The sequence below is a fragment of the Lynx rufus genome, unplaced genomic scaffold (genome assembly GCF_022079265.1).
Source record: "Lynx rufus isolate CCGP_SWC_20201006 ecotype Redwood Valley unplaced genomic scaffold, mLynRuf1.p SCAF_8, whole genome shotgun sequence".
Classification (NCBI taxonomy): Eukaryota; Metazoa; Chordata; class Mammalia; order Carnivora; family Felidae; genus Lynx; species Lynx rufus.
The window spans coordinates 84303721-84327669 of record NW_025814896.1 but is presented as its reverse complement, the minus strand read 5'-3'; the positions used below and the strand labels follow the sequence as shown (position 1 = coordinate 84327669).

Sequence of the window (23949 nt, the reverse complement as noted above, 5' to 3'; positions counted from 1 at the left end):
GACAGGGATGAGAGAATGGAAGAGCATTTGGGAAGGAGGATTGGTAGAACTCGGGGAGTGAGCAACTACTTGTGAAGGGGAAAGAAGAGCAAAATTTCAGGGGTGACTCTTAGGTTCCTGGTTGGAGCTTCTGGGTTCATGGTGATGCTGTTAACTGAGATGAGGATGGCAGGGAAAGGGAACCAGTTTGGGGGCCATGATGGATTTGCTTGGGGACCCTTAGGCTTCTTATCATTGTACCTTTCTTCCTTTTCTTAGAATATTAAAGTGTTGGAGCTGGACAGAATCCCAGACATCAGTTGGGCCCACTTCCACATTTGACAGAACACCTCCCTGCTTGCTCCTGTCTCTTCCTCTAGGTTTTTTCCTCCAGATAGCCTTTGTAACTGGCACTACCCAAATTCCATCCTTGACCTCCTTCTCTCTTTTAGCACTGTCTGGATCCATGACTCCATACACACCTTTAGCTTTGGTGGAGGAAACACCAAAGCCTTGTGTACTCAGAAAGCTCCAGCAATCCTATTTCCCAGTATTGGCCATACAGCCCACGTAGGTGTCCCACTGGCACCAGAACCGCAACATATCCCAAGCTGAACTCCTTCCTTTCTCCTGAAACCAGTTCCTCCTCCTGACTTCTTTTCTGACATCAAAGAGACTGCTGATACCACTGATCCTTAATTACCCAACATGAAACAGAGAAGTCACCTTGATGCTCTTCCTTATCAAATGTCCACTCATGAGTCGTCCTGAAAACAGCCATCAGACAGGCTTGAGTTCAAATCCAGCCGCCGCTTCTGACTGTGCTACCTCAGGCAAGTTGTTTAATTCTCCCTGAACCTTGGTTTTCTTACCAGGTAAATAAGGAGACTAGCAGGACCTCCTTTAGAGGGTCATTGTGGGAATTCAGTGAGATAAAGGATGGAGGTGCTTAGCAGTGGTCTACTGAGGTAAAGCTGGGGTGGGAGCAGTGTGCCCCAGCAGGGAGGGGTATTTGACTCACTGGCATTGTTTCGAAGAGCTGGTGTGCGATGATACTAGATAGACTGACTTTTAGCCACTTACTTTTTATTTGCAAATTCTCCACACACATTGCACTGAAGACGGACAGCTCCTAGGACCCGCCTTGGCACGTCACTAGCATTCAGCGTGGCGTGGGTACACACGTACCAGCTATGAACGATTCTATTTATGAGGTTCCAGATTGATCTCCGAAATACCTTCTGCCCGTCCATTTCTTTACAATCCCGCAACACAGCGTCCATGCCCCTTTCAAGCAGCTTAGAAAGCTCCGGGATGTGCATGCTTCCTTGCACACAGTAGGCACTCAGAGAGCATTTGAACTTACTTGGAGAAAACTTTCATGAACCCATTGATATTGTTATTTGAAGATGAGGGTAGATATGACCTAAAGTTTAGCCATTGTTCACAGTGGGGAGAAAGAACAGGCACATTTGAAAGTAGCTCTTTCCTGATGTGTGGTAGGGTTAGGTCATCACATCATGGAAGCTGCTCCAGTCATCTCTGCACAAACCGAACAACCTATTCCTAGATGAGGCCCTCCATTCATACCTCTGCCAGCACCACCCCCACCCCCACCCCCACCCCACACTTGTTCTTGCTGCAGTGCGGGTGTCAGAACCACAGCATGGCACCCATGCTCTAGCGTGGCACCCGTGGCAGGGAACCCACAGCTCTGATGGCGTCATGGAGCCATTGTGGTCGCTTTTGAATGACTGTGGCAAAGCAATGTCTTTGATGAGGTCAGGCAGACTTCTGCCTCAGTTCTCATCAGATCTGGTCAACTGTGTACTCCAGACAATTTCAAGAGCAATAACAGATCATAAATTTAAGTGTCAGGGTACGGAAGCAGAGAGATGTAGCAGGTTATAGTTAGGGCTCTGAATTTTTTTCCCCAGTCTATTGTACACTAAGATCTCTGGTAGCTCTTTAGCCTTTTCTATCCCATTTTCTTCTGTAAAATGGTCCATCTGTAAACGGGGCACAATTATTAAATGTAGGATCACATGCAAACTAACTCCTTCATAATTAATAACCTTTTAAAATCAAACGGGATACTTGGTTTCATAGCTTGATTTCTGGAACGTCAAATATATGCTGTTTCATGCATGTGTATTTGGCCTTTTTTCCTGGGAAATTCACCCCACCATTTACTCAATCACTCTCTTGAACACTGAAGTGATGAATGTTGCTGAGTGCTCGTGGTTTCTGGTCCAATATGAACACTTTCAGGGAGTAAGTCCTGGGCGCCTGTCGGCTTGGTAATTGATGATGTTTTCACTTCAAGGTGTGGGCCTGAGACCCACAGGGCTCAATGGGGAAAGTAAATGAATTGACTTGACTACATCTCTTACCCACTGCTCCTGATACGTGTAAACTCATTACTGCCAAATGTACTTCGATATTTTCAAGAGGGGATAGCAATATATATTTTTGACAACAGTTAAAACGATGCTTTGATTTTTATTTTACATTAACAAATTAAAACACTTGGACTGCCACTAAGATTCTTTGTGAAAATCTGGTCTTCGCTACATTCACATTGAATTATAAATGCCTTCGCCAAAACAAAGAATAATCCACAATGCCATCAAATGTATGCCTCTCTTCCTAATTTTGATTTCTAGGTCCCATGGCTTCCATAAGAGAAAGCATGCAGGGGCACACACATACTGTATTTCAAATGGAGATTTTATGTAAGCTTATTTTTATAGTGATTCTGAGAGTAGCTGCTCTGCTTTTTATCTATGCAAACTGGAAATAAAGTAGGCACCCTGCCAGCTCCCTGACAGCAGGCCAGGCCGGGGCTGCCATGGGTGACTCACACAATGACATCTAAGGGGTCCAGAAAAGAACCCTGACTAATGGCTTTTGGATTCCTTATGACCTTTGATCCTCAATGACTTAGACCAAAATAAATGACCTAATTTCAAGAAACTACATCCAGCATGTGAACTCTAATGAGTGACAGAATCTACCTGCTAAGCAATGATTAATAGGTATGTGCTCCTTATAATAATTCCTTAGATCTTAGCCAAACTAGAGAGAACATACTTTTCAGATGCTCGTTTTTGAAAACAAATGCATCTTCCAGGATGGTGTGAAATCAGACAGTGCCCATGGCAGATAAAGTACAGAAGGCAGTGGGAATACGAAAGGATTTCCTGGAACAAAGTTGGCAAATACTACTAGAAACAAGAATACCTCGCCCTCACAGGTATGTATTGTTTCTGTAGTTGGCAACTCTGTTCCTTTCTTCCTGACAAAGGCTATCAGATCTAGGGGGCCAGAATAGGAATTTGGGAGCTAGCACACCCTTGCTCCATGATAACACCCATCAGGGCGCATTGTCACCAGGGCAACTGAAGCCAGAGGGAGGTGAAGGACAAGATTCTGTACTGCTCAACCTTCAGAACTACCGTTTCACCCTCCAGAACACACAAGGCCACTATCAACAAGCCCAAAAGAACAAGCCTGTATACTGGCAGAGTCCTTGGTCTACCAGAAGCCTTCTGAGTATTCGAGAGACTCAATGAAAACTCTCTGATAATTATTTAGGGCAGGGTATGAAATTATATCCTGTATGAAATTATAATGATGGATACATGTCACCCGTTTATTCTCACCCACAGAATATACAACACCAAAAGTGGGCCCTAACTTTGGACTTTGGGTGATAATGGTGTGTCAAATATAGGTTCATCAACTGTAAGGAAAGTACCACTCTGGTGGGGCCACTTTGACAATGGGGAGGTTCTGCATGTGGAGGGGGTGGGGGAGGGAAGATACATGGGAAATCTGTGTACCTTCTCCTCAGTTTTGCCACGAACCTAAAGCTCTCTAAAAAATAAAGTCTATCTTTTAAAAACTCTTTGATATTCAAAAGGAAGTTCTTGCGCACTGGAAAAGAATTGAAAGTTTGCAGAAGAAAAACAAAACGTTTCAATTCAATTTACATGATAAAATAATGGGCGAAGTTTCAACATCAAAGGCAAAAAATCTATAAAAATCAAAGATGGAGGGCACCTGGGTGGCTCAGTCCCTTAAGCAGCTGACTTCAGTGCAGGTTATGATCTCGCGGTTCCTGGGTTTGAGCCCTACATCAGGCTCTCTGCTGTCAGTGCACAGCCTGCTTTGGATCCTCTCTCTCCCTCTCTCTCTGCCCCTCCTCTGCTTGCTCTCTCTCTCCTCTCTCTCTCTCTCTCTCTCAAAAATAAAATAAAACATTAAAAAAAATTAAAGATGGAGATAAAGAATCATCTTTCCATTTAAAATCTGTCCTCTTGCTTGTGTTCCTTAGATCCTTGCTATGGCAAGTGTGATCTGTGGACCAGCACCAGCAGTACTCAAAACGGGAGCTTATTCAAAATGCAGAATATGAGGCCCAGCCCCACTGAGCCAGAATCTTCATTTAAAAACAGATCCCCGCTGAGGCACCTGGGTGGCTCAGTCGGTTGAGCGTCCAACTTCGGTTCAGGTCACGATCTCACAGTCTGTGGGTTGGAGCCTCGTGTCAGACTCTGTGATGACAGCTCAGAGCCTGGAGCCTGCTTTGGATTCTGTCCCCTCCCCCGCTCACGCTCTGTCTCTCAAAAGTAAACATCAAAAAATAAAAAAAATAGAACATAGAAACAGATCCCCAGATAATCTGAATGCACACTGAAGTTTAAGAAGCACAGCTTTAAAAGAAGCAAAAGAATATTTAGCTCTGTAACGATTTCCGCTTTCTGGTTTTTTAGATGGTAGACTTCCATTTTTTAAAAATTACTTTTTATATATCAGTTAAATCTCCAAATGTGTGCATTGCTACATCTCCTGATGCAGATTCAGAGGAATGTCGTGAATATTAATGCTATATACTGAATGAAAATTAAAATCAAGAAAATACCTTCTACTAAGTATCTAAACAATCATTCTACTTCTCCTCATCATATCAACCCAGCAATGTGTCCAATGATTTAGTTTATCACACTATCCATCCCCTGTGCATACTGAGTTTCAAACCCCAGAGGTAGGCTGCACCCTGTCCGCTTTGTCATGAGGCACAAAGGAAGAAAATCATTGTCTAACTTCACTCAGCATAAGGTAAAGAGGACACTCAAGCCAGCCCAACTCTTTTACTGCAACAAAAGGCACCTTCTCCCCAAATTACCGAGGTGATGACTTCAACCTTCTCCTTCATTTGGTAGTGAAAACCAGCTTTGCTCCCTAAAGCCGGTACTCAAGTACATTTTGCCTTGTGTCTCTTCTCACCCTCCTGTCTCCAGTGGTCAACAAACCAACATGTGACCATATTCACATCACTTCTCTTGCGGTTGGTAATGGGAACAATGGATGAGAAAAGAAACTCTCTGTGGCGCTACCCGAAGGCCAGCCTGGTCTTCTCAGAGGTTAATACCTACCTCTTAGAACATCAGAACAGCCCTAAAATGCCACATGCTTTGACAGTCAACCTACGTGACATGCTGGCCATGTTAGTTCAAATGTAAAATACAGCATCTGTAGCCCCAGAGATGAACTGAATTATAATGCCACATTTGAATGGTGTTTTACAGATTCTTCCAAAGGCTCAGAGCATCTACCCCTTAATTAAATCTAATTTGGTTTCCACATAGAGCGTTACCGAGCATACTCACTTCTCCATACACAGAAGCTCGGTATAACATCGTCCTCACCTTCCAACTACAGCCTTATGAAGATGTTTCCATGTGGGAACGCTCAAAACTGATTTATGATGCTACTGCAGCAACTAAGCAACTAATCTTCCAGTATAAATGCAACACATAAGGACAACCTAACTGAAACATATAAATTCCACATATACTTAAAAATATTATTGTCTGTAATTTAATATAGCAGAATGTTTCTAAGCCTATAACCTTGCATGCGGAGGCAGTTTTTCAAGCATTAATACTTAAATGGGTCATAGACACCACATCTGTCATTCTGTCCTGAAGTCTATGAGGCAAAACCAAGACTATGCTGGCCTATTGATTTTTCTAGCATTTGCTTTAATTTACTTAACCATTGAGAAATCCATCAGTACATAAAGGGCAACTGTCCATTACTGCCTCATTTGCAGACATTCCTTCCCCTCGTTTTTGGTAAATATTTCCCTTAAATTGCTATGTGTTTACAGTGTAAAAACGAATTAGGAAAGTGCTCACACCTGTTTCTGTTCAGTAACTGCTGCACTGAGGTATATGTAACGTGCTTAAAGATAGAATAAATATCTAGACATTATTACATCTGTGTGCAAAGGGTGGTAAATTAGATCCTAATTACATTAACAGGGATTCTGCCTCCCAGCTTAAATTTTACATGAGCACTCTGCAAAAATTCAAAAGCTCTGCTGTGGTTTCTTTATGAGCTGGTGATTACAGCTACTTCCTATGCGGTCACTAAATATTCTGTTTACAAATAAATGAAGAAGCTTTGAGCCAACTTGCCAGGGTAATAATCTATTTCTTTCTCCCCCTCCCTCTTCCCAGCAAACCCTCGCCACATATGCATGGCAACAATCAGGAGCCCTGGCTTCATCTAATTACTCCATCACATAATTTCACAAATTGCCTTGTCACTGGGGAGCCAAGTGCAAAACACGCTCACAGTGGGATTTCAGGCAGCAGCTTTCATTTACTACTCATTCCTTGTTAAATTAAACACGAAAACACCAGTTGTGTGAAAGAAGTCAAAAAGAATGCCTTGCAAATGAGCCAGACAAGTACATCTCCTACCTACCATTTCACCAAATACGTTGTTGGCCACAGGGACCTCACACAGGAAGATTCCCCTTGGCTGGCCCATTCCTATTTTGATGAAGCTGCTACAATAGACCATAACCAAAAGGCCAAAAACAAATAGGCTTCTCCAGAAAGTAAGCGTCATCATAGGTCAACAGGAAACATGGGCACGTAGCAAAAATAAAAATAAAAAAATTTAAAAAAATGATATTCTCAAGCCCCTCTGTTCTTTGCCCTTTCTGCCTGGCTATGATCTTCATATGAGGACATGTATTTATACTGGATGAATGATGCTAAGCCCTTTGAAAGTATAAACAGTATACTACATAGTTCCATCCTGGCTACGAAGAAGGAACCAGATTCCACTAATCTTTAAAAGTTCTCAAACAGAGAGATCATCAATCAAGTTCACACAGTATTAGGTGTTTTCCTTTTAAGTCTTAATGCCTTACGTGATTCTGAAACACATCAAGGCAAGTGCTCACCCATCTCACTACGGATGTGGGTGGAAGAAAAAGAGCTTACGGTGGGTGACATTACTACAGGGAGTGAACCTGAGGTCACAGCCCTGGAAGCTGACATTGGTATATCAACAACTAAACACGGCCACTGGTAATTAAAGGTATTTCTTTGTGGAGCGGGAGCCGGCAGGGTCAGGTACCGTTTTACATCACAAACCAGTCCTTTATGCATGTAGATTTGCCAGCATTATCTGCGCAGGGAGAAGAAGACATTAGCAGCAGCTGTCTCTCTGCTTTTACACTGAAAATTCTATTCACACAGACAGGTGGAGTAATTTAAAAGCCAATGTGGTGCAATTTCGATGTGACTAATGTCACTGCCTACTAAAATGCCACCATTACCACTGTTTATGGAAACATTACTAAAATTACATTTTATTCATAAGAATTTTAGGATTCTGGTTATTACTAGCTTTAAAATGATCAGACCTCAGTGTCATAGCCCAGAGCAGTGGCTTCACTCTCAAGGGTTTATCAGCCTTCTTTGCTGAGAAACGACAGTTGGATTGTAGTTTCAAGAGTAATCGGGACTGCAGAGCAGCTTCCCAGATCTCCATAAAGCAAATTAAAGACATAGCTCTTTGGCGTCCTGGACACGTGATGAGCAAAAAATCTTCAAGGAGCTAAATTCTGTGTTAGAAGGTTGAGTTAGGATTTGCATGAGGAGAGATTCCTCACCCCCAAACTACTATCAGACATTGTTAGTAATACAAGGGGAGAGATTTACGTATTTCCATAAGGCAGGAAGAACAGCTAATGTTTAAAATCTGAAATTCTAACTATGCATAAATTATTACAGGTGCACAAAATATCGACAGCTCTAGCTGTGCCTTTTTTACGGGCAGAAATGTTTGGAAAAAGAATCCAGAGAGGAAAGGACCATCCTTGATCCGTAGTTACCAACAACCATCAGACTGCATTATGAAGTTTTATGCCAAACCCTCTGGCTCATATTTTTATTTTTAAAAATACTAATTAGCTAGTTCATGGAATGAGATTATAATTACACCTTTGAACTTCCACAGTGCAATTTGGTTTGCTCTGTATTTGAGAGGCAACGTGGTGGAAAGCACATGGAAATTCAAGTCAGGAGATTCTGGTTCCAGCTCAGCCAGGTCCTAGCTTTTGCCCTTGAGAAAAATCATTAACTTCTCTAAACTTCATTTTTGTCATCTTGCTACCTTATAGGATTATCTTTAGAATCCAATGTACGTGAAAATATTAAACTACAAAGCACCAGAGAGATACATATTATGATTTTATTTAGCCTTTTGATCAGTGTTTTTCTTCAGCTGTTAACAGGGCAGAAGGATCCAGTGTCAAAACAGCCAAGCAATTGATAGATCATTTTTATTTTATTTTATCTTATTTTTTTGAGGGGCAGGGAAGAGGGGGGCGGTGGAGGAGGGACGGAGAGAGAGAATCTCAAGCAGGCTCTGTGCTCTCAGTGCAGAGCCCAACATGGGGCTCGATCTCACTAACCATGAGATCATGACATGAACTGAAATCAAGAGTTGGATGCTTCATCGACTGAGACACCCAGGAGCCCCTAATAGATCATTTTTAGTAAAATGAATGAAAGGGCTGCCTGGGTGGCTCAGTGGGTTGAGTGTTGGACTTGGGCTCAGGTCATGACATCATGGTTTGTGAGTTCAACCCCCATATTGGGCTTGCTGCTGTCAGCATGGAGCCCGCTTTGGATCCTCTGTCCCCCTCTCTCTCTGCCCCTCCCCTGCTCATGCTTTCTCTCTCTCTCTCAAAAAAATAAATAAAAATCATTAAAAAAAAAACGAATGATAAATGTAACATTATGTCATCAGCAGGAGATAATTTCATTTATTTTTAAACATAAAATCAAGTCATTTTTTGGTAGAGTTTCTCCCCCAAGAAGTTTGAAACCTGGCTTTTCTTTACATAATAAGAATTATTCCCAAACTTCTATCACCTGCAATAGAAATGATCTCTACTCGATCTTTCTTATGATAAATGTTCCTGCTAATAGACCTGGCCCCTGGGCGTCCCAAGAACTTCCTAAGACACTGAATTCTCAGAGGTCACTCATGTCATGGGAGAGCATATGGGCTCTGTAGGGATGCTAGCAACAAAGTCAATGTGAAAATAGAAAAAAACTGACCACAGAATATTAAGAACAGAAAAGCAAAGACACATAACAGGTTAAGTTCATATACATTGTTCCTTTTTTTTTCTTAACAGCAAATACCAAGAGGACATTCCAGTACAAGTAGTTATTTCAGTCAAACCAAAGGTCTCTATTTTGGAATATTTTGAACAATATACTATAAAACCAAGTAATTTGTGTCTCCTATCACCTAACTTAGGATGTTCGTGTTTAATAGCTTCAAGTTATCTAAGGTGTTATCTCTTCTTTATAGTGTTCAAAGTGTATTGGGACCCACACTCACTGAGCTGTAATTCACTGAGTGAAGGCGTTTTGTAATGGCAAGAAAAAAACAAGGACTAAAGGTCTTTAAAATGTAGAAAACTTCCTGGTATAACTCAGCTATTCCTTTGCTCTCAGAGGCTCTCCACAGGCCCATCAAGAAATTGGTGCCTATCTGAGTTCCTGAAGGCTCTCTCCTGCTCTTGACACGCTAGGGTGAGTATCAAGTCCACTGAGGTGAGCCAGCTTTGCCAAGCTCAGGACTCTGCAGACAGAGGGACAGGCAGTATTGAAACACCCTTGTCAGTATCGGTCATTTCGATGTGAATCCACACAGTCACAATCATTGCCACCTAGGAGCCTTAATAAAATAATTTCTGCTACCTCATGGCATTCAGTTATTACAGGTAAGCTGGGACCATGAGCCGAGCAACAGGCCACCGGTTGCAGTGTCTCCACTCTTTGGTTACCCCCTGGCATACGCTCACAACGGCAAATACAGAAAAATGAGAGCCCTGATCATAAATATTCAGGGGATCAAAAGACGTGAAATGGATTCATTTTCCCCACTGGGATTCGTACAGATAGCAGGGGTTCAAGAGATTCGTCCCACAGAAAAACGTCCACATATGCAGGGACATATATGCACACACAGTGACACTTACATTTCCATAAGGAAGACTGGGACGTGATGGGGGATGCTTCCAGTTAAGTCAAATCAAGTATCCTAAATTCCAAGACACATAGATTTACTTCTACTGGAAAAACCAACCAACCCAACCAAAACACTGGAATCCTTTCTGAGACAAAACTAACTGATTTGCTCTCCATTAAACCTTCATACCTGAAAGCAAAGCACCTTCACTAGGAACCTTAAAGATTGAGGAAGTAAAAAGTCAAGCTTATATTCTATGAAATTCTGAAGGATTAGACTGAGTTAGCTTAAAAAATACGGCCACACATACATACGCAATGCCCCACTTTTAATCTTTCAGGTAAACTGAGGTGGAATGGTTGTATACTTGTTGACTGAATCTGATACTTCACCTTCAAAAATATATGGTCATGGAGAGAAATCAGAAGACATGGTGGTGATGTAGGCTTTGAAGTGCAAATGGCTGGCTAGTGTTCAAGCAGTTCTGTGTATCTGCAACCACTGACTTAATAAATTGTGCTTATATGGGCAATTTTGTTTTGAAACTAATCCTTTATTTAATTAGCCCGATTGAGAGTATATCAGAGAACCAAACTACAGTGTATTTTTAACTTACCCTTGGAAGCAAAAGGAAAATTTTGGCATAATCTGACAAACTGCCAGTCTCTACACTAGACCCTTGTATAAGGCACCAACCGTCAGTGACATTTGAGCACAAAAATCTCAGTCACATCCCCAAAATAACATAGAGCCCCAGTCAGAGCTCATTTGCTATGAGTCCTATGTACCTGGATAAATGGGCAATTTTCAAGTTGGACTTTTGTTTTTACTTTTGATTGTCCCTCCCCCGCCGCCCCCCCCACCATGTCCCCTCATCAACCGACTGTAATTACCCCAGGTCAGAAGTGCACAACCATGATGGGGAAGAAAGGCTGGGACAAGGGAAAGGAGGTGTGTGGAAGGCTGTGAGAGAGCTCTGCCAGGTCACTAATGGCCTCTGGGGCAACGACTTGGAGAACAGGCTGATGCTTTGCCTTTGATCTTCTAATTCACAATGATCATTAGTATTAACTCCGATTCTTCTGGGTGAAGAATTCCAGCTGTAGCCTTTTCAGTTTACCTGACCTAAGAAAATTCATCACCCATCCCATTAGGATTTCAATAACCAGCTAAGAAAAAGAGAAAAGCAGTTGCCCCAGAATCTAGAAACCACCCGCTTCATTATTAAAAGAGTTTATATGACATATATTGTGGAAGAATTAGGGCATTCCGATATTACCTCCAAGTAATTAAATAATCTATTCCATTTTTCCTCCTGAGAGAGATGATTCCCAATTGGCTGAAAGATAGTCAGGGTCCGATGTAATCAAAGTTGAAATATGCTATCTCCAAAATAGCAGAGACCTTTTAAAATTAAGATAGAGGGATTTGTAATCAAACCTGGGTTAGTTTTGGCAAAGTCTAGCTCTGACCCATCATCATTTCTTTTTAATGTTTATTTGTTTTTGAGACACAGAGAGAAAGAGCACAAGCAGGGGAGGGGCAGAGAGAGAGGGAGACACAGAATCCGAGGCAGGCTCCAGGCTCTGAGCTGTCAGCGCGGAGCCCGACGCGGGCTCAAACTCACGAACCGTGAGATCATGACCTGAGCCAAAGTCAGACATTTAACCAACTGAGCCACCCAGGCGCCCCTGACCTGTCATCATTATTAAAGGCTATGAAGTTGGCAACTACATGTAAGGGAAAAAGTAATAACTATATAGATATTCTCCTAGGTTTAAGAGAGCTCATTTTTGATAAGGTACATGGACATCTGAGGGGGAGAAAAATCTTCTCACCCCTACATACTCATTTTCAAGAATCTTAATTTAATAATATATCTACAGATAACACACAGTGAAGAAGGACTCAAAGTTGCTATCTCCACACACCACCTTCCTTAGGTCAGGCACATGAACATAAAGATAAATTAGGACTAGTTTGAAGGAGGGACTGTCTTTCTCAAATACTTTGCACTACCCTGACTCCCAGTCTATGCAGGAGTTCAAGAATATAGTCTTCCTGCCCCAATGTCTTCTTAGGACTAATTTGAGCTGAATCATGCTAGCTGGTTAAGCACAATGGAAATAATTACTCTTAAATCTATCAGTGTATAGAGGTGAGGGACAGAAAAACAGAAATGGAAAGAGAGGAGCAAATTTCATCTACTACCTACCTACCTGCCTGCCTACAGGTCCTTCTGTCTGCCTTTTGACCTTTCACTCGCCTTGATCAACAGAATGGGTTGTCTGGATACCAATGAGAAGCACTTTTTCAGTATAATAATAATTCCTAATGTTTAGAGAACAATTCTTCCAAAACTGCAAGCAGAGATATGACACTAAGATGTCGCCAACAGATCTTGTTACCAAAAGCAAAACCAATGAAACAACATCTGTCTCTTCTAGAGCATTCAATTCCCAATTCAATTCCATTTACTCCATCCTTAGAGTGGCAGACCCGCAGGGCACTTTTCATCTAATAGTGTTTCTATGGAAACGCCATTCTCAACCTGGAAGATTCTACAACCTCTCACTTTGGCTTTATCCACATTGAGAGGAAAGCCTTATAAATCAGAAATCGAGACATAATTTTGCCACAGACCAAAAAAAAAAAAAAAAAAATTGTTTTTCCAGGCTAGAAGTTCGCAAAAAGAAACAAAACCATGTGTAAAATATGTGTATCTGACATAGAAAACAAAGTGTCTCTATGAAGTACCAATGGGATCCCAAAGATCAGTGAAAGGAATCCAAGAGAATGTGAATGAAAATCAATTCACCTTCAGGGTCTCCTCCCCTGCTAGTCAATGCCAGATATGTCACCCCTTGTATGGTTGCTTCACCTGAACCCTCAGGTGTGTTATTTTAACAGCCTGCATTCTCCCTAAATTTCAAGATTCCTGGGATACACAGCAGCTCCATGCAGGAAAATATATCACTGCATATTTTAAATAAGAACCATATTAACCGCTTTTCTATTTAGATTATATTTAAATCTGCAATATGTTAGGGTAGGAAAACAAAACAAAACAAAAAACACCTTGATTTTTACCTTAAACATTGTATTTGTTTATTCCTTCTCCTCATTTCTACTAGGCCCTTAGGCATATCTTTGTAACACTACCTAGTGAAATAACTAGCAATAGGCAAAACACATCCAGTTGGAACATTATGACATAGTAGGTTATAGTTGTAGTTGGAATAATGCCTTTAAGGGAAAAAGAAACTTTGATGCAGCATATGTCCCTGAACTGTCAATATACAGTGACTCATACTCAAATATTAAGTATTTTTTAATTGTTGGCAGTAATTTGTCTTCAGGCAAATGCAAGCACTTCTATTAATAAATGCTTTTGTTTTCTAATTCTCTCTTATTATCTAAATAACGTCAGTCATTCTTTTCAATTCCAGGCAACAGTTTCTTCGGAGAGATCTTCTTTAGTTATCAGAACTGGCAAATGTTCAACTTGAAACTAAGGTAGAAATTTGCATCACTGAAATTTCCTTTTACCCATAAGCACCAAAGTTTAAAATCTGTTTCCTTTTTGATTATTTTCATCATATATAAGTTATTTCCAGTTTAGCTTGCTAGAGACTGTGAGTCCAAGAATGAAGCTTTCGTTCTCTCTTCAGGTAGAAAAATGTGCTGCTGATTAAATCTACCTGTGGACAACTACAGAACAGCACATTTTTCTTATGCATCTGGGGTGCAAATCCAGAAAGTTTTTGTTTTGTTTTGTTTTATTCAGGCCCTTTTCTACTCCTCTAACACACAAATGCTAGAAAGCCCTTTCAAAGGCAGGTAGTTGCTGCTGCTGTTGTTGTTGTTGTTAACTGAATAAGCCCAATGAAAAGATTGATCCATTTATTTGAAAAAGGGTGGGAAAAGTAGCAATTTGCTTCCAAAGAGGTGTGTGAGGTCTTATAATATGCCCTTTGGCATTGAAAAGATTAGTTTGTACAGTTTGCTAATAAATTGTTATTGCTATTATTTGAATTAGCCAGAGTTTCAATTGCTCTTTTATATCTTGCAAGATTTCAGGCAGGATTTTCTAGATAAGCTGCATTAATCATATAGTAAGAATGTGATCATTTAGGGGCGCCCGGGTGGCTCAATTCGTTAAGTCTCTGACTTTGGGTCCTGATCTTGTGGTTCATGAGTTCCAGCCCCGTGTTGGGCTCTGCGCCGACAGCTCAGAGCTTGCTTCGGATTCTGTGTCTCCCTTTCTCTCTGCCCCTTCCCCGCTCGTGCTCTGTGTCTTTCTCTCAAAAATAAATAAACATTAAAAAAATTGTTTTTTAAAGAATGTGTTCATTTAAAATTTGTCCTGTCTGCCAAATGACTGTCATTTGTGTGCATCCCTAAAGAACTTTTAGAACTTGAAAGAAGTTGCAACAAGACTAGTATGTAGATGTCACTCTTACTTACATTTGGACAAATAACAAAACTCTTTAGAGGTTTTTTCCATAGAATTTATTATTTTCAGCTCCTGACTATAAGCATTACCTAAGCAGTCTGTGGATTTCTTCAAGAAGTATAACAAGACACAGAGACGGGTGTTCCTGGTAACTGGAGATCTATCTGCTCTTGCAATTGGAGAAGAGGGAAGGGAATCTTTTTCATTGGGGGAAGGAAAAAGGGAGAAAATTTGAATATATCTCCTTTGTTTTTTACAGGATATTATGAGACATTTGCTTTTTAGAGATGGTTACCAGCATCCATATTTTTGTGTGAGCACATGGCAGTGGAGTGGGGAACGTGGGTGGGAATGTCCAATGGAAACCACAAGGCAACTTCTGTGAGCATTCATAGAAAGCCAGGGAGACATGGACAAGTGGGTTTCCCCTTCCAGGGTAGTGGTACAGGCCAGCACAGACCCCCAAACTGAGGGAAATTAGCCAGACCTCAAGAAATCAGGAAGTTTATCAATAGTTTCTATTCCCATTGCCCAAATAACCTATGGACCACAAAAAGCATTGCAATGCAGGTAAAATCTTGCTGGCTGTTAAGGACTTTTTTGTTTTGTTTCGTTGTAAGAAGATAACATAGCTCTCTGCAAGGTTCTTCACAAGGATATGACCTAGAAAACCAGGAAGTCTGGTGGATGAATAAAAGAACTTGCTCCTCTCTCTCCTGATTCTGTCTGAACCAATATTTGATTATATTTTATTCAGGGGCACCTCAGCTTCAAGTAAAGCCAAAGCTCCTTTGCAGATTGAGATGGAAGCTCACGAAATCCATTCACTTTTTTCTGTCAGTATAGGAAACAGACTGGTTGTACCTGCAGGGTTCACCTGGTTTTGTCCCCTCTTCCCCCCCACTCATCCTCCAGATCTGGTTAGCTGGTCAGCTCCAGTGATGAAATGTCAGCATGGTCGCATCAGCACCTTTGACCAAATGGCACTTCGTACCTCCTGCTGTTTATTCTTCATGCTATGCCCGCTATGCCCTCCAGACCCTCGCCTTTCCCCCCACCCTTCCGTAGTGGTTGATAATCCCCAGTAGCAAACTTGTACAAGGCAGATAGATCGCAAACTATCCACACATATGTAACAAGTGTCAGCTAAGTAATGGCACTTGAAGTGGGTTTTAGGTAGACCTAATATGATGTTAAAATCAGTTCCACAGTCTAAATCTTCAACTGTCTACCAGCATGAACCAACCTCCACAGCTGATTCCAAAACCGGCAGTGTAGTCTAGTTGCTATTTGGAATCACAATGGTTAGAAGAGAGGAAGGAAACTATTTTTTTAGTTACTCCTGCTGCTCTGTTTTTATTTTATGCACAGACACTGGACATTCTGGATTAACTTATACCCTGGAGTGTTAACGGAGGCGCAGCCTCTATGCAGAGGAGCAACCAGCATGGCCTTCGATAGCCCCTGTGTGTCCCCCTGTAACGGTACAAATCACCGAGGAACATGGCCCTGAAAGGGGGCAAGGGTGTGAGGGTCAACAGACCTGGATACGTTTGTGACAACGCAGAATTAACTTTAATACTTAAGAAAAATAAATAACTTCAAGAAAAGCCAACTATGCTAAACAGAGTCACATAAAAAGTTTGCTCCTGAAACTATTCTTAAAAAGCCAAGATGGTTAACATTGATTCATCTTAGGCTAGGCTAGGCTAGGCTATGACCTGTTTAAATTCAACCTTTGTCCCTAACATTGAATGTCTCCCTCACCAACAATTTTGCTGATTTCTAAAATATTATTTTATCCATAAATTTTCATTTTGTCTTCTTCCTTAGATGTCATTAAATCAGTATGCACTTACAAAAATATCCACCACAATATTATGATTATAAATATTTTGAACATGAAATTCATTCAGAACAATAAGCAAACAAAACAAATCCCTTGGTGGCATAAAGCCCCAAATCTCCAGTTTCTCACATCTCCAGGAGAATTCCTGCAGTGAAAACAGCAATACTCACACAGACAATATAAACTGTTACTCTGCTTGAAAAGTCACAGGGGACTACACAGGAAGAGCTGACTCTATATTGCTGTTTTCCTTTACAGTTCTAAGTACAGGGACCACTTTCACTGTGCAGCCGTGACTCAGATGAATGTTTTGTAATGGCAACCAAGTGCACTCAAACCACTTAAAAGCAAATTATGTGAGCATCTTGCCATTGCAACAAGACTTAAACTTTTTCGGACCATTCACTGTAAAGGTCCACTAAAGCATTAGAAGAAATTAAGTCCTTCCCTTTGGGGTTTGTCTGAACTTTCTTCTTAGTAAGACTCGGTTCTAAGTACCTAAGAATCACACTGAGAAAAGCAACATCATTAGCATACATACTTAAAATCACAAGTCACATGAACTCCTAAACCTTGTAACTTACAGTTAACAAAATTGCAGTAGTGAACTGCAAATAAAACTCCTCATTTGGGGTAAGTATCTAGGAAATAAGTGCTAGCACTTTTGTGAAAACTAGGGGAACACAGCGATTTATGAAATATTCCAAGTGCAGAGGGATCATTTCCACCCCCCCTTGTTTTTCTACCACAACTGGTTCATTGTCCATATTTAGTTTACATATGTCATTTAGAATCCACTTACTGTTAGATGCTGGAACAGCCACGCCCTCATGATATTTGTGGCTACTTTGGGAAAGATGCCACGCTTTTTGTGACGCTTTTTGTCCTTATCTGGATCATCATCGTCACCTGTGCTGGGGGAAGCTACACTGTTGTCCAAGCCATCACCTGCAAACATAGTGAATCAAATTTTGACTGATGCTACCTTGACATGCTTTATTCAAATAGAATGCCTTTGGATATAAACAAAACCAAAAGAGCAATATAAATGATTAATAGTTTATTTGGTACTTTTTTTTTTTTTTCCAAAACAAAGAGTAAAACAAGGCCTAGACTCAAAAGTAGTCAGGTCTAAGGAACTTCTTCCAAAGAACAGTGGGGAAAGTCAAAGGGAATGAAGGGAAATAGCCAATCTCTTTAGTAGCTTTGTTGCCATGGTAATTATTCAGATGTGTAGAGCTGAGACATGCTAAGCCTAACTCCTAGTGGGGAGTTAAATATAGTGGCCGCCATTGGCAGCGGCCAATGCCTGGGTATTCAAACCTCACATATAGTCGTTGATGTGGTCAACATGTGAGAAGATGCATTCAAGGTATCAACTATTTCCACAAGTGATCTATCTTAAGACTAAAGTAGGCCATGGAAATGGTAGGTAATCCATCATCTAAGCAGTTTGACATAGGAATGCTTCAAATAGAATGTAATTTTTCTTGTCATAAAAAGAGAGCATCAAGTTTAGGAAGGGCAAAACTCCTGAAATAGTTTTTTAATTAGGAAATGATTACTATGTAAGTCAAATAAAGTGATGTTAAATTAATAGTCAATGGGAATTGTATTATCCTAAAAATCCAGGAAGTTTCTAAAGTTTCTTCTAGATTTAATTTTTTCTCATTGCAAAATCATCTGTTGACAAATCATCTGTTTCCTGAATATTGGATCCTATTTTTCCATTGATTTTTGCCATAACATTTACGTTGCTTCTTCTAGAAAATATTCTGGCTCTGTGACAAAATAAAATTAAAGATGTAGGATTCCTTTTACAATGTCATGTTTAATAAGACAAAAAAAAAAATGAAATTTCAGCCCATGTAATCACACTGTCCAAAACAAGTCATAAGGCACAAGTGGAAACTAACTACCTTGGTTTGGACACAAAAGTTCAAAGGGAACGAGAGTGGACTGAACTCACTACACTAAAAAGGAGCTTAGCTTCTATCAAATGTGCCTTCCTACCTGCTGCCCCTGCTCTTGGGGGGAAGTTACCGACTTTCAGAAAGGGATAGGTTGGTCTGGCCTAGGAAGAATTGCTACAGCAGTAAGGCTCTGGATTGAGGCAAGACATGCACCTGAGAGCACGTTCCCTGGGTTATGGAAGTCACTAGAGAGCAGTCTACAGGCCCAAACAATGAGGTCCTTTGGCAAGGCAATTTTCCTGGTCACCGTACATTGGAACTAGCCTCAGATTCAATTACATCACTCTGTGAATTTCTTATTTCGTATTCCTTATTTCTGTTACTTAAATACACTACATATGCAAAGAATTCTCTACTTTGATTCAGTTATTTCAGCCTAATCTTTAGTAATTATGTTGCCATTAATCAATTGTTCATAACAACTCCCTTAGGACACCCCCCCCATCTCCCTTCCCCAACAAAGAAAATTGCCCTCAAACTGCCTTAACTTGTCCTGAGGTAAAGTATAAAAACTCTTGTTGGGTGAGTGAGGAACAGACTAGTTTCAACATTTCTGCTATGATTACAGCATGTGCCGCAAATACAAAACTTTTGCAGAACTTTTCAGAGTGGGATTTTTATTAATTTTGAAAAGCACACTTTTATTATACTTAAAATCCATATACTTTGTTAAAGCCCCACAGAATCATTGCTGTGTTCTCAGTGGAAAAGATCATATAGACCCATAGTTCCAAAACCCTCACCGTACCAGTGAGGAAAGTGCTTGTATTCTGGTGGGTGACTTACCCAAGGTCACGCAGCAGGGATGGGACTGGCCCACCTGTGCCCGACCAGACACCCGCACCCCTAAATCAGTGTCCCTTCCACCCCACCAAACTCGTTATTTGCATAGCCAAGTGTTGTATAAGGAGTCCCCTTGGATTTGCCTAATAAATTCCTTGAAAGTCCAGTATTTAAAGAGGCTTTTTATTCAGAGAAGCAATTCACCATATAAAATAACAATTCATTAAAGAAACATGAGAAAAGAAACCAACTCAACAGCATTTAAAATTTCAATGGGCTAATCCACTCTCAATATGCAAAAGGTAACCGAGGAAAAGAAACATATTACTTGATCATTGATTAAAAATGAAAAGCTTCTAACCTAATGACAGTTTTTTACCACCTCTCCATGATTGTTTTCCACCTTAAAAAAAAATAGCCTTTCTATCTGTCTCCAAACCCCTTCAGATTAATTTAGCAGGCAATGCCTAGTGCCTGCCTCGAAGAGAATTCATTGATAATTTATGGAAATATCTACTATAATCCAGCGGAGATGACTTTTTTCCAGCTTTGTGCATCAATAGATAATCAAGGCCTTAAAGCAGCCTTAGCTTCCCATTACCTCAGGCAAAAGAATTCCTGAAAGCGTGCCTTGAGGGCACCTGAATTATATACTCCATTAGGAGAGGAAGGCTTTCTGCATTCCATGTGTAACACTCACCAGAACCTTTCCTGTTTATTTCTGCTGTATGAAAGCAGAAGCATTAGGAACAGAATTTTTTAAGTGAAGACTTATGTAGATACAATGGAGAAACCTTTCAAGCAGGAGCCAGATCACCCCCTTCAGTCCCTGGCAGTGACCTCTCCTGAATAAAAGGTTTCTATTACATCATTAGCTCAAGCCAAAAACAGCCTTGGCTTAATGCACAGTTTGTTCTTCCTACTGTTTTTAGGCAAATACAGCTACTTTACTCCCATCTGGGAGGGAAATTACACTGCTGGGTTGTAATCTAAGACAAGATTTTCATTGGAAGCAAATGCTTTCAATCCAGTGTAAATACTGGTGCATGTTCAGAAAAGCCTAAAACAATAAACCCTGCTCCTTCCCGACACAAGTTAGGGAAATGGAGAAGATGGGGAAGGAGAGGAGCATAATAAAACAGACTATTCTAAAAGCAAACACGTTCATAGATTTTAATAAATTGTTTAACCTCTTCCACTTTCTAGAATTGAAAATTGATCTCGAAACGTCTCAACCTCAGAGGAAAGTCTAAATGGTCGATTGTACCTTTAGCATTCCCATTCACTCTGCAATTTGATACAGTCACCTCTATGCGGTCTCTGGAGGATTTATTTCCTTTTTTTATTTTTAAGATCACTAAACAAACTTGGAGAACCGCCGGCCGACCACATGGCAGCAGGCAGCGGCTCTGAACCACATTTGTAAAATGTCAGCAGTGACTTCATTCCTGGAGCTGACTTCTCCTGCCGCCAAATGAAGGCAAACTGAAAAGGTGGAAATAATCATAAAAATGATGCTAGTCCATAAACAAGCTTACAGCCTCATTAGGATAGCAGTAGGCTCCAGTGGGTGATTTATGCTCGTTTTGCTGATGCTATGAGGAAATGCCATAGGGCGACTTTAGCCAATTGCTAATGGTTTCTGACAGCTTCTTAGCAACTAGTGCAAGCAACGTTGTGGCGTTTGCTAGTGACAGAAACCGAAAATGTCATATTATCTGCCCATGTGTCATGAAGTCCGTGTGGCAATTAACTAGCAGGCCAGTGACTGAGGGGCCAGAGGCTCCCGAAAATGGCCTTTGGCTATGCAGTGGCAGCCGATGGGCTCAGAGGCACACACTGCCTGCACATATGTAACATTCTAATGCAGAAATCCACTTCCTTGTGACTTCCCGGCTCTGATGAGACCGGGCCACTCAAATCCCTTTTTTCTCCCTCACTCAAGTGAAACTCTGGGCTCCTCTCTCTCTCTCCTCTCTCTCTCTTCTCTCTCTCTCTCTCTCTCTCTCTCTCTCTCTCTCTCTCTCTCTCGGCACCAGCTCAGGCCTTATGAGAGGACTCCAAAGCAATCTGCTTTGATATGATTATCCGAATGGCTCCTTAATTGGCAATACCTGGTTCTGTGCTTTTTGGACGCTGGATTCAAAGGTGCTAGCCATTTTTCTGCTCTCTCACAAATTAGTCTAAAAGGATTTAAGATCACTGAAGCAGACTCATTGCCTGTCAGACTGCTGGGAGCAGAGGAAGTCTGTGCAGCAACAAGACACTATGTAAAAAACACCAGGCTTCTAACAAGCAGGGAGAGAATCTTGGCCACACTTTTCAGTTTCCGAGCTATCAAAACCATGCACTATATGTCAAACTGTCAAACCTTTCAGCGTGGGCCATTTGCCCTTTCAAATAATATTTAAGAATTGTTTTTACAAAATTTTATAGGCCATGGTCTAGTGAAAGAGGCCAACCAACAAAGAAAGGAATTTGTACTACAATTCGTCTACGGACAATTTCTTGTGAGACCTGGTCTGTCCCTGCGGAGCAAGGCAGGTGACCTGTGGCAGCTCCCAGGCTGTCAGAGAGCTCAGATTTCAAACACGCTCAACTCAAACATCCCGAGTCGCCTATTTAAGCATGCCCAGGCATTTAGACTGTGCTATCTCGTGCCTTTCAAGGCAGGATAAAGCGGCATTTACCGTATTCAGGCCATTCAATGGGTCAGACTGACCGTGTCAGCAGGGGCTCCTCTCCGGCAGGTCACAGCCCTGCTCCCATTTTTCTCCTCCTCCTGACTCCCTCTCTCCCCCCCAGGACTGCCCTTCCCCAAAACCTAGCCTGAGCCAGGCTAAAACAAAACCCCAAAGTGCCCAAGATTCCCATCACAACTGATAGGGACCTCCAGTCAGTGGGCCAGCAGGCATCAACAAAATGGGTTGTCTGCCAGAGGGTTTGTTACGTCACAGAGGCAAAACTCCTAATTAGGGATATGAACTTTCAACTGCCAGGGCAAATGAAAGTGTTGGGTTGTGGACCTCCTTCTTTTGCTGGAAGCCATCCCAGCTCCAAGACGATTCATTTACGATTTTCTATTGAGACCCCACAGTTTCCAGCCAGGTTCTCTCCTTAACTTTTGCTTTACTCATCTTCAAGTGTTTGGACACAGAATGCTTATCCCAGAAATGGACGGAGACTCAAAACCAAGGCCATTTATAATCGCATCTTTCGATACGGAGTAAATTCTGTCATGTCTTGAAAGGTATCCAGGGGCGCCTGGGTGGCGCAGTCGGTTAAGCGTCCGACTTCAGCCAGGTCACGATCTTGCGGTGCGTGAGTTCGAGCCCCGCGTCAGGCTCTGGGCTGATGGCTCAGAGCCTGGAGCCTGTTTCCGATTCTGTGTCTCCCTCTCTCTCTGCCCCTCCCCCGTTCATGCTCTGTCTCTCTCTGTCCCAAAAATAAATAAACGTTAAAAAAAAAAAAAAAAAAAAGAAAGGTATCCAAACGGTCAATTCAAAAGCATTCTTTAAGACTGTACAGCTCATGTTGTAAGGTGGCTAAATTTTCATCCAATATTAAGGGTTTCTTTTTTTCTCTTGTCTGTTTTCTCACACAGCACATCAACAAGAGAGAATACGGCATTTCACCCCTTACATGGCGTGTAGAACATTCCTGCCTTTCTAGGGGCTGCTGGTGCAAACATCCCATCAGTATGGAGAGGTCAGGTTTCTTTTGTAGTGGAGCTATCCGGGTGTGCCAGGTTGTTAGGAAGAATGTAAAACTACCCCAAACCCACTTCTCCAGATCATGGCTGTGTCTACTTAGCCAGAAGTCAGATGGGATAATGTTTCTGTGTTATGTTAAGAGGATAAATGGTGAGAATTATAGACAAGCCTTTCTCAGGAACCAGCTAAAATACTTCAGAGGTTATAAAGAAGTGTTTTGTCTTCATTGAGAACGTGTAATAGCTGCCAGAATGATTTTTCTAAAATACATATCTGATCCTATAACCCTGGCACTTCAAATGCTTCCGTGGCTATCATTTGCCTTCAGGATAAAGGTCACACTTTTTAGCCTGGCGTGGAAGGCCTTTCACGGTCTCTCTCCTGGGTGTTTCTTCTGTGGGTTCCCCGTGTTCACGGGTACTCACCGCCCCACCCCAATCCTGAGCCTGTTTGACCTTCTCACCGTCTCCCTGCAGGCACTGCTCTCACACCTCTTTGTGGTTCCCTGTGCTAGCCCCTTGGTAATGTCCTTCCTGGGAAGCTCCTTGGTGACCTTTTAGGCTCCACTCAACTGCCATCTCCTAGAAGAAGCACACACTGGACTCTCGCTGTTTAGTGATACCCCTCTCCAATCCCCAATTCTTCTTTTCCTGACATTCCTGCCTCCAAACACACATCATACTCTACCAAGACTGTTGATTTCTGTTGTCTCTGTCTCCTCAACTTGATTACAGGATATATGAAAGCAGGGACAGGGTCATTCTCCCCTCTAAGATTATCTAGTCCCAGGCTTACCCCAGTGTACAGGGTACAAATTTGCCAATTGGGTATTAAATG

At 41.5% G+C, this 23949-nt stretch overlaps 1 protein-coding gene across 4 annotated transcripts in view; it reads right to left on the bottom strand.

Moving 5' to 3' along the window:
• The window catches only part of MEIS1 (Meis homeobox 1), a 137321-nt gene that overhangs the window by 42834 nt on the left and 70538 nt on the right, over positions 1-23949 (bottom strand). For 3 of the 4 annotated variants that reach the window (XM_047068786.1, XM_047068788.1, XM_047068787.1), the window contains exon 8: positions 17446-17591. The exons of the other annotated variant lie outside the window; for it this stretch is intronic. In XM_047068786.1, the coding sequence (XP_046924742.1) occupies positions 17446-17591 (146 nt within the window). The remainder of the gene's footprint in view (positions 1-17445; positions 17592-23949) is intronic. 4 annotated transcript variants of the gene reach the window in all.